We start from the raw sequence: 12,304 nt of genomic DNA on the forward strand, positions 1-12,304 counted from the left end.
AGGGGTGTGTATAACAAAAGGACTTCAAAGGTAGGATTATCTGAATTTAACATTACTTTGACGAGGAGTGAAAAAAAGAAGAAATCAAAAATGACTATCAGATTGTACCTTAGAAAAATAATAATAAGTAGTGAGCTAGAATTCTCTTCACAGATGACATATCAGGACTTAGGTGTAGGAAAAAGTTTCAGAGTGATACAGGGATAGATAGTAACTAGGAAAAGAACCAGTTGATCTTAAAATCCTTAATAATGTAATGGTAAAAATCCTTGAAATTATGATTTTCCCTAATAATATTGATAAATTTGGTTATATACAAAAAGACTGAACTGTTTTAGGACTGAGGAAGAGCATAAAAGATGTAATAGAAGGCTAAAGATACACTAAGGCAATGAACCCAATCCGTTACATTTAGGTAAAACCTTTACTATAAGGAGATAGAGATATACCATAAAAATATAAAGATATTCATAGGATTGATACTCAACAACTGTAGGAAAGTAATCAACTCTGTGGGGGGGGGTTTCTATACCTTCCTTGAATATGTAAAATACTTCATGAAGAACTAAAAATATTAGTATAAAGCAAAACAACAAACACTTGAGACACCTTCAAACTTAAAAATGGCTGTTACTTTTCATTTTTTTCCCAAATACCAGGCGCTTAACCATTTAACCACTGAGACACATTCCCGACCCTTTTTTATATTGTCTCACTGAATTGCTTAGGGCCTTACTACGTATCTGAGGATGGCTTTGAACTCATGATCCTCCAGCTTCATCTCCAGAGCCCCTGGGATTACAGAATTGTGCCACCTCACCTGGGACAATTTCATTTTTTAATTAAAGGCTTTGACTGGTGTAGAAATATGTTTCAAAAACAAAAATGGTTTTGAAAGGCAAAATAATAGAAACAGTTTTTAAAGACTTAAATGAGCACATGTAGAACAAAATACCCCAAAACAGCAGTAAGGGTGTGTGAGTGGGGACATAAAGGTAACATATCTTTCCACTATATACCTATGTATTTGTTATTGTTTTTTTTTAATGACCTTTCAATATTTTGTAATTAAAATCAAATTTCAAAAGGTTGACTAAATACTTAGCAGTAGGCTCTTTCAAAAGACTCAAAAACCCATATATGCTATCAATTATATCAAGTTCTAATTCTTCAAGAGCCTCCATCACCTTCATTGAATCTCATCCCACTATTCCCAGGATAAATTTTCTTTTGTAAAACAAATTTCTGCCTATTCTTTCCCAGCCAACACTACAAACACTATACATGCATTCATATTAGTTATTCTGGCCTCTTTCTCCTTATTCAAATTTCATTCAATTTCATTCTTCGAGTAGAAACACAAGTTCCACCACCTGACCACCAAGTCCAACATGTTTTTCATTTGCTAATAACAACAAATATTTGCATATTGTTTATATGTTCTACATCCTTTAATTTACACATTGTCTCATTTCAATTCTCTCTCTCCCCCACAACTCTTTTATATAAATGCATCCGCATTTTACAAGGGAGGAAATTGAAGGTTAGGAATGTTTGTACCTGAGTCAAGATTATAAAGCCATTAAGTGGCAGAGTTAGTAATAAAAGACTGATCCAATTTGTTTCCAAAAGATTTTACTTTCTACCAAACAATATATCATGTCTAACACAGAAGAAAATCATTTTGCTATATACAATCTCATCTATTTTGTGTGAATGTTTTGTAGCTATAACTAGATGGTAAATATCTGTTATATTGTTGCATAATTTCAACCATTACAGTGAACAATTTACATTTGCATATGAAGGTAATTTAAAAAAATATTTAATAAACAGAAAAGCAAAATGGAACCCAGTAAAGAATCCTGATGTTTTACATAAACAAAGAGAGGCTCCAAAAGTTTAAGTAATTTTCCTAAGAAACTACACTGAATAGGCAATAAAGCTGGAACAAATATTCAAGGCATTTTTTAATAATATCTAAGCTCAGGCCTCATCCCACCAAAAGCAAAAATACAGGACAGAAAAAAAAAGACAACATATACAACTAGAAACAGTTGTTGAGAAATATAAACTACAGTAAATTAAATGCTGAAAAAGAAAACTCAGGGTGGGGTAGGATTAGTCTGAATAGCCCTCTTGAATGATTTGTGAGAACTGATGTAAGTTAGTTAGCATGGCACGCAACGTGAAGGCAAAAAAATTAAGGCAGGCAGAACTCAAAGTCAACTAAGATATTTATAACGATGGATATATCAACATCGATTGCATTTTCATTAGAAAAGCAGCACGAGCCTCTTGAAACAAGGAGTGCTTGTGAACTTAGAAGGCTGTGTTCAGTTGACATTACCCCTAACACTCACCAGAATCCAGGAGCTCCTCCACTAAGGAAGTATCTCCAGTGGTCAATGCCTTCTTAAACGTTTCATTCTTTTCTTCTGTAGGCAACGGGCTTTTTAATTTCTAAAGAAAGGCAGAAAGTTAACTCCGTGTTAATCGTGTTTCAATTCCCAGGTCAGGAAACAGTGGCATCTGATGAGGACACAGCTGTCAGGGTCTGGTCCACAGGCACAGCTTGTGCAGTGTCCATACCTAAAAGGAGGGGCAAGAACAGGTCCAAACCTAAGCGAGGAGCTGCCTGAGAGCCAAAGCAGTGCACCCGTGAAAATCACATCTGGGGAACGGAAGGAAAAAGGAGGGGTTTGCTTCATTCCAAAGGGTGGAACTTAGAAACGCTGGTGAAAAGGGAAACACCCGAAGGAGGTAAGAAGTTTCTGGGTGGAGTCTCGCCTTCGAAAACCGTACACACAAGGGCCCGGCCCTACCTGGGAGGCCGGGTCCAGGTACCCGATCTGCCAGCCGTCATCCTCGCTATCGCTACTCTCCTCTCCGCCAGCCACCGCCACGCCCCGGAGTGGGCCAACAGCAGTGTCCGCCGCCATGCGCGCCCAGGCCGCTCTCCCCGCGCCTGCGCAGTGCGCATAGCTGGTGCTTGTGCGCAATGCGCATGCGCAAGACTGGCACCAAGCGTGGCGCGGTAAGGTGCATGGTGAGAATGCTGGGACCTCCGCGCAGGCGCATGGCTCTGTGCTTGCCCACTTCTCTGAGGCTCCTACTAACCCAACCGAGAGCTTGAGGGGTGGCAAGCCAGCATGTCCTCCAGGCTGACAGGCTCCTGACCGGAACTTTTAGTTCCTTTCATGTACTCTCCCGCCTTCCTTATAGAGTATTTGGCGATCTATTTTTTGTGGCAGGAATGCCAGGTTGTGGCAGGAGCTGAGAAGACCAGGCTCTCCTGGCCCTCCACTGTCCCCTCCATCGCCCATGGCCAGTCTTGCTGCTAACTGTGTGTCCCAGGGAAAGGACTCACACTGGTGGAGCACCACGCATGCTTAAGATGCCCTCAGACATTACGAACCAAGAGGAGCCAGGAGGAGGACCCTCAAAGAATTCTTTACACTGAAGGTGATGTCAGAGTTAGACACTTTTAGACCATTGGGAATCTTGCCTGCTGTGAAATATAGATGTCCCAGAGGAAAACTCAGCCAAGAACTAGGGGTGCAGGGAGCAGTGGGTCCAAGGAGCTACAAAGACTGCACAGATTTAAACAACCAGACAGGAAGTAAATGATTCAAACCCTAGGAGAAAACAGCCCAAGGTCAAACACACTTTTCAATGTCTGACTTCTTGATGGAATGTTGATAGCACCTTATATTTGCCTCTATAGAAAAGTCGGTTCATCAAAGAACAGAGCACATTTATATACCAAGATTATTTAAACGGGAAGTAGCCATGCACCATTCTTTAAAAAGTACTAAACAGTACATTTTTTCCTTGAAGATTCTTGGTTACTTATTTACTTCAGAGACTTTCAAAGGTAAGTACGTTTAAGTAAGTTATTTTGGGGTCACTTTTGTCTTTCTCAATGCATTCATTCAGTGCATGTTATGTCCCAGGTATAGCTAGGCCCAGCTAGGTCTGATAAGACAACATTGAAAACAAACAAACAAACAAAAAAAAAAAACAAACAAACCAAGTTGCCTCATGGAGCTCATATTTTTTAAAATTTATTTTTATTGTAAAGAAATGGGATACATCTTGTTTCTCTGTTTGTCCATGAAGTAGAGGCATACCATTTGTGTAATCATACATTAACCTATTGTAATAGTTTTTGATTCGTTCTTTTATTTTTGGAGCTCATATTTTAATGAGTAAAAGTATGCAAATAAATGAGACTTTCAGATAGTAAGGGCCCTAAAGGAATTAAACTAGTGTTGCTCAGTTTTTGAAATCAAATCACTTAGGTTGTTTCCCGTGGAATCATTAGTTGTAGCTGTGAGCCCCTCAGCAATTTACTTAGCTTCTATCTCTGTACCAGTTAACTTTTCTGTAAAATGGAGATGCCAGTAGTGTTCAACAAAAAGAGTTGTTGTGAGGATTAAATTTAAGTAATGGACTTGAAATAGGGCACATCTCAATGTGAGGTAAATAAATCTTAACTATTATTATTGTAAGTTTAGTTAAGGTACTTAAAGCCCGAACAGGGTCCCAAATGACAAAAAGTTGTTAGTCATAAAACATGGGAGAGAAAAACTTGACTGACAGTGGAGATGTCTAGGCAAGGCTGTAAGGCAGGAAAAAATTGAGACCCATGTCTAGAACCATGGTGGATAAATGAGACCCCAAAAGGGCAAAGTTTAAGGATGTACTCACTAACAAATGCAATGAGGGCCCCCGTAAATCTCAGTCACCTTTATCTGTAGATTCAACCAAAGATAGAAATTTTAAATTTCAAAAATTGCTTCTGTGCTTAATATTTATAATTTTTACTCCTTGTCATTATTCCCCCCAAAATATGATATTGCACTTATTTATATGGTAGTATTATTGTACTAGATATTATAAGTAATTAGAGAAGATATAAAGTATATGGGAGGGTGCTCATTGGTTTTATGCAAACAGTCTACCATTGCTTTTGTATAAAGGAATTGAGCATACACAAATTTTGGATCCAGGAAGTCCTGGAATGTATTCTCCTTATATACCAAGGGACAGCTACAATACTTAGAGCTAAAACTCATGTAGCATTTCCAATGGCTAGAGACTATTCCAAGCATTTTATATATACTAACGTTGTATCAGTTAGGAATACTTTTAGCTGCAAGTGACAATATGCAATAACATTCACTTATATGGTTTATTTTTTGTGTCAAAGTAGTTTGATAGCTTGTATTAGTTTAGTTCGCAATAATTTCTCACTGCATCTCCTCCATCCTCTTTGCCTTGTCCTTGTAGTTGCAAGATGTCTCAATCTCAAGTCACGTTTTGTGTTAAAGATAAGAAAAAGGAAGAAAAGATGGTCCCAGCTACATCTCTCCCCTTTTATCAGGTAAACAAAACCTTTCTTATAAACTTCAATAGTTGTGTGTGTTGGTCTCCTTTGCTGGCATTGTTACCTGGCACCCAAGTAGTGAGAGGGGTTGTGAAATCAGTCATCACACTTTTTGAGCTTTTATAGTGGAGTAGGTTGGGAACGGGTCTTGGATTTGACAGCCAACAGTGACTGCCATGAGTCCATGCAATCCTTTTGAAAAGCCTATCAGATGAGTACTTTTATCACCATTTTATAAATGATAAACTAAGAAAGATAAATTTAAAAATTTGATCAAATTCACAAAACTAAATAGTATAGAGTTGGAAATCAACTCGTGTCTGCTTCCAGAATCTACCCTGTTCTTAGCCAATCTTCTACAGTGTGGAAAAAAAAATCCACTGACATAACATTGTACCTTCTTCTAGTGATCATACATATTGTTTCTTAATATTCTCATCAATGTTTATTACAATAGACAATATATTACCTGAGGGTAAAATCAAATAAAAGTGTTCTATTACTCTTATGATTTTTAAAGCAATAAACCATTTAACTAACTCAAATTTGTAAAATCACTCTTTCCATGAATTTTAAGAATTTTCATACCGCACTTCTGATATTTTCTCATAAATCCTGTGAGAACTAGAGAGGTAGATGTGATTGCATTTGATAATTGGGAATACTAGGTCAAGGTTGTGTCAAAGAGATCTGGGACTTCAATTCAGATTTACACAGAGGCAGGCCATTCTTACTTGATTAGATACATGCCAGGATAGAGATAGATAGATTCTCATTTTCATGAGAATGATTTTTATAAATTCATTCTTAGCTGGTACATAAAACACAAAAATTTAACCTGTGAATGTGAAAGCATGTAATTTTTAATACACATGCATATTGTACAATGTTTAAATTGGGTTAAACATGTCTACCTCCTCATATGCCTGTGATTTCTTTATGGTGGAATCTTTAAAAATCCTTTCTTCTAGGCTTTTGAAATGTACAGTACATTATTGTGATCTATAATCACCCTATTATTCAGTGTAGTGTACCAGAACTTCTTACTGCTATCTAACTGTAATACCCATTGATCATGCTCTTCTCATTAATACCACCTCCCCAACCTCTGGTAAACACCATTTTACTCTCAATTCTATGAGATCAATTTTTTTAGGTTCCATGTATGAATGAGATTATGCAGTGCTTGTCTTCCTGTATCCAACTTATACTGTGTTGTTATTGCCTGAAAGAAATCCAAACATTACTGATATAATTCATGTCAAATATTTTGAATATTCAAATGAATCTTTTGTTTCTTGTAATAAAATAAATTTTATATTTTCACATTATAATAGGCAACATGTATTTTTTTGTATCTACAATGTTTTGTAAATACACAAAGTTGAGATAATTTTTTTCTGTCTCTGAATTCTCGTGTATAGCATAATATCAAATAACTCTGGAACTCTCATTTTTCAATGTTCCAAGGATATGGAAGATATCAATTTAACTCTAGCAAATGGATTTAAACTGTTATTACTGCGAGGAAATGTTCATAAGAATTTTTTTTGGAGTTGTGAGCTACTGGCGATTGAATCTAGGGGCACTTAAACACTGAGCTACATCTGCAGCCCTTTTTTGTATCTTATTTAGAGAAAGGGAATCTCTGAGTTGCTTAGGGCTTTCTAAGTTGCTGAGGCTGGCTTTGAACTTGTGATCCATTTGTGTTTCATTCCCTGATAGATCTTAATACCCTTGAGTAGTGCTTCAGGAATTTGACTAAAGTTGATTTCATTCATAAATGTCTCTTCTGAACCTGTACCTATTCTTTTAAGCTAGTCAAACATGTAACATTAATATGAATGAGGAAGCAGTAGTTCCTAAGGAACTAGTGCTGTTCTCTTTTAGATCACTCTCACCATTGCCCCTCCTTACTATTACTGGACTTGGGTCTTGTGCATCAGCTGCCTTTCTCACATCCTGGCTCAATCACCACATATCTCATACCCTCTTAAATAAGTTCCATCAGGTACCTTATGGACTGCACTTTTTTTTTTCATCTCATTCTATTACTTATGTTAAGTGATGGGACTTCTGCCAATAATTCTCCACTTTCGAGACCAGGCTACTGCTCCCATGGGAGTTATGGTACTTATCTAACCACTTGGGCTTGGTCACTGAAGTTCATCCCTGTGTTTCTAGAGACTTAATCAATTGCATATATCTCTAAAGTGGGCAAGAATGTCTTTATTGTGTAATAGTTTGCCTTCCAGGGTCCCGCATATATTTCTTTACTTGTGAAACTTTGCCAAGCATTATGTCTTATTGAAAGAAAACATACCATTCTTTTTTATCATTACTGCCTTCTAGTCCACTTAGGATAGTTTAAAGCAGCTACTGATTGATCTCTTTATCATAATCAACTCAAGTGCTATATATGCATTATTACTTTTTATACACTTGAAAGAACTTTAAGGAATGAGGGTTATTCTCAGTTTTATAGATAAGTCACCCAAGAGCGAACAGCTTAAATATTTGCGAAGTGTCTCATAACTAATAGCTACAGGATGGGATTCAAACCAGAACAATGGGACCCTGTAGTAGATTTTGATGTGCAACTAGCTCCATTTTATTCTGCTGGCAGTTCCATCCTCCAGCTGACATGACTATGGGGTGATAACTCAGAGAATTGCTCTATTCTGAGACTATGATTCCTCCTGTTCCTCCCAATGGTCTTACCAATGACTGAATGATAGGGAGTTACAAAGGGATGACTACTTGCCTTAGATGGAGATGATTCAGTGGTGCAATTTGTGCTTAAGGGCATTCCTTTGGGATCAAAATAAAACCAATATCTAACTGAGCAACTTACTTGCTTCTGCTGACATGTCCTACTTCTTCCACTTATATTCTTTTGGGAGAGCAGAAAATAAAACTCTTGGACAAAAAATCATTTCAGGTTTTCCTATGGAATATGACCTATGTAGACTCCTAATTTCATTTTTTAACCACTTCAATACATTGCCTTCTTTTTTTTATTGAACCAAGGTTTACTCTATTCACTCTTTACTTATGCTACATTTCCTCAATTGTTCATGTCAATGAACAGTATGATAAAGTGAATCCTAATAATGACTGCATCTCATGATCAGCTTCATTTGACCTTATGCTACACTCTTTTTACTGAGAGATTTTTAAAGTTGAGCATGGATAAATTTTTGTAATCAATGATGGAATCTGCTGCTCCAAGGATATTCAGTTAAAATTTAATAATATATTCCTCTGAAAATAATTAGGTTTGATATTTAGCATTTTTGACAATAAAATTATATCACTAGAAAAAATTCAAATACTTTTTGATTCCATGCAATACTATATATTTTCTCTATTACAGAGTACTAAGGGTCTTGCCTCTAGCATAGAGTATTTGTTAATCAAATTGCTTGTACATTCAGAATTTTAAAAAGTATATAGAAATAAAAATGTAATATAGAATGCCTGGCCAGGAATTGGAAACACCAAAATTAAGAAACAAAGTGATCTGAGGTGGTGTTCACAAAGGATTTAATTTTACAAGCACATATCAATATATTACCTTGAATGAAAATGGTACACCTTATCATGACAAATAACTTCTGTGTAATTGATCAACAAAGCATTCTGGTGGAGGTCTTTATTCACTGCAGATTGTACATTTTTATTTCAAAATCAGGGAAGCAGGTAGAATTTATAATGAATGGGGTAATTGTTGAATATTTAAGCACACATAATCTATTTGGGAATACAGTACGATTTACATAATGGAAAATCATGTCAACTAATGAACAGGAATTCAAGAAATGATAAAGAGCTATCTGTAAAAAGAGGAACAAGTAGATGTAACTTACTGACATTAGCAAAAATACCTTTGATAAAGTTTCCCTTTACTCTGCTGTGCCCCACCAACCCCACATGCAACCCCAAACACATGTGCATATGTGTGCATACAAACACACACACACACACACACACACACACATGTGCACACAAGAAGCAATACCTTAGAAAGATAACCTAACTACAGCTTAGGGAAAAAAGTTTTGTTTTATTGAGGAATTGACTTATAATCAAATAAAACAGAGTTGGGACAGTTACTTATTAAAAAGAAGGTTGTACTTGACTCCCACAGCAAAAAGTACTGATATGAACCAGAATTTTTATAGACTATGTACTTACATTAGATCTCTGAGTTTTCAATCATATTATACAAATGATTTTTGTCTATGAAAAAAATTAACCAAAAGGTTTTTGATGTCTGAAATGCTGTTAGTGAGAGCTGAGAGTTGAACTTTGATATAGCTAAGCATAAGATAGAGTATATGACTACAAAGAATCCAAAAACAATGGCTTACATTTAAATTATTTTAAATTTTTTGTGGTAAAAATACATAACATGAAATTTTCCATTTTAACTCTTTTAGGGACATTAAGTACATTTCAGTGACATTGAGTACCTTCACAATGTTGTACCATCATCCCCATCATGAATTTCCCAAAATTTTTCAGTTTTCCAAATAGAAACTTTGTATCCATTTAACAATATCACCCCACTCCTCTGCCTGCCAGCTCCTGGTAACCTTTATTCTTGCCTATTCTAATTACCTCCTAAAAGTAAAATTATAAAACAGTTGTCCTTTTGTATCTGACTTATTTCATTTAGCAAAGTTTTATAGGTTAATTCATGTTATAGCATGTATTGGAACTTCATTCCTTGTCATGGTTGAATAATATTTTATTATATGTAATTGTAAAAAAAAGAAAGTGTATACGATCAGACATGCACTATGCTATTTGGTGGGCAATATCATGTAATCCTCATAGAAACAAATATATGAGATGATATTATATCCAGTCTATAGATTAAAATAATGAGGCCTAGAAAGTTTAAGTACCATGCTTGAGTAAGTAGTATAATTGGAATTTGAACTAGGTCTGTCTTTAGTGTCTGTCGTGCTCCCTGCCCGCAGAGAGACGAGACACAAACCTGGTTCTTTTTTGAGCTCTTTATTTTGCGCGCTTACTTTCTCATAGTTCTTTCTTTGTTCTCCTCTTTGAGGAACTACACTTCAATATCTATAGTACAGTAACCAATCAGCATTTTCGCACGAGGGGGGAGCATTAACAGATACAGGCAGCAAAGGCAGGCATACAGTGGACCTGTACTGTCCATCAGGGAGCTTAGCCAATCCCTGGAACTTCCTCAAAATAATGTCAGTTGTTTATGCAAAAGCCAACCTGCACTGGCAGCCTGCCAGGCGCCATCTTAGCCTTGCCACACCTAGGGCCAGGGGTCCGGCCGAAACCCCGACAGTTCCCCCTTTTCTCTTTTAAAAAGAAAAGGAAAGCTCGGGACCGTGCCTGTCTTAGGCGGAGTGGTCAACCACCGTCCTTACCCGTCATCGGATAACTGCAGAGCATGCTACAGCTCCTGTCTTAGGTCGGTACGGGGGTCACCTCCTTCCTTACCCGTCTGGCTAGCGATCCAGCCTCGTGAGCCATACTTGTGGGGAACTGCCGGCCTCTAGGGCAGCCATGGCCTGATGGAAAATGATACGATCTCTAGCTTGATCTCGGCGCATGCGCATGATAAAGCGTGTGAGGAAGACAACAGCAACAACCATGAACATACAAAAGGCTCCCATACCTGCCCATTGTTTTACAAAACTGAAAGAAGAGGATAGCCAACTTAGCACTTCGGACATAGGGGCTACATTAACTCTAGTAGCATTGAGACTAACAATTTGAGATCTAAGAATAGCAGTAAGATTATCAAATGTATAAGACCAATTTGTTAGTAGCTGAGCAGACAAGATTCTAGACAAGTTTGCTGCATAGCTAAGGTTATGGTAAGCTACAGGTGTAACGCACAGTCCCGTCAGACGATAAATACATCCCACGTTTAACAGTTCTTGTAAGATGTCCATTTGTTCCTGAAGCAAGTCCACTCGCTGGTTTACTAAAAGAATCCCTGCTTTTAAGTGTTGATCCACTGTCTGCTGAGTAGATAAGGCAGTAGCAGTCTGTTGAACCACCTTATTGATTGTGGCTGCAGATTGTACAGATGTAGTTAAGGCTACAGCTGCTGCAGTGGCAGCTGCCGCTGATGCAACTATAGCGGTAATGACTGCTGCGGTGATTCCAAAATCTCTCCTATTTCTGGAAAGCAATACTGGCAATTCATCATCTGTAACAGAAACTGGTATGGGCAAGAAAGTAGGAATACGCATTAAGTCTGCCAGCAGGAACCTAGAAGCATTTTAACATTGAGAGATAGCACAAATCTGAAGTACAATTGAGAGAAGCAGTTGTTTTGTTACATAGTTGATCTGTTCCTCCTAAGAGACTAAAAAGAGGTAGTAAGTTAGTTTATTCCGTGGAAACACACAAACTGAGCCGCAGCTCCAGTAAAGCACCGGGTTACCCTTATTACCCACAGTTAAAAAAAAAAAAAACCCCAAACAAAGAGACAAAGAGAAAGTTTATCTTTAGGGGACCTGAAGGTCTCCTCTATTCCCCCTTTTTGTTTATAAAGAGCATTTTTGAGGGTGAGATGTGTATGTTCAACAATACCTTGTTTTTGTGGGTTATAAGGTACATCTGTGGTTAGAGTTATTTTAATTTTAGTGAGGAATTGGTTCTTACCAATTTTAGTTTTTAAAGAAAAATTTAGACTTTATAATGTAGTACAATCTTTAACAGTTGCTTAACCATAATTGTATAAACCCCTATTTTTAAGACAATTGTTCTAAAGGATAAAACTTAAGAGACACAAAGTTAAGAGTAAATTAGTGTTTCTAAGAAATCCTTGCCATTTTACCATGTCATTTTACCATATAGATTAAACTTTGGCTTATATTAGAACATTAGTATTTTACCTTAGGAAAAACCTTA

General features: G+C 37.0%; 1 protein-coding gene across 1 annotated transcript in view; it reads right to left on the bottom strand.

The window, feature by feature from the left end:
• LOC124973080 (ankyrin repeat, SAM and basic leucine zipper domain-containing protein 1-like) overlaps positions 1-2,942 on the bottom strand; it is a 29,510-nt gene extending 26,568 nt beyond the window's left edge. The window contains 2 exon segments of the mRNA XM_047537257.1: positions 2,364-2,463; positions 2,826-2,942. Coding sequence (XP_047393213.1) covers positions 2,364-2,463; positions 2,826-2,942 — 217 coding nt within the window.
• Between the last annotated feature and the right edge of the window lie 9,362 nt (positions 2,943-12,304).

The sequence above is a fragment of the Sciurus carolinensis genome, assembly GCF_902686445.1.
Source record: "Sciurus carolinensis chromosome 14 unlocalized genomic scaffold, mSciCar1.2 SUPER_4_x, whole genome shotgun sequence".
Lineage (NCBI taxonomy): Eukaryota > Metazoa > Chordata > Mammalia > Rodentia > Sciuridae > Sciurus > Sciurus carolinensis.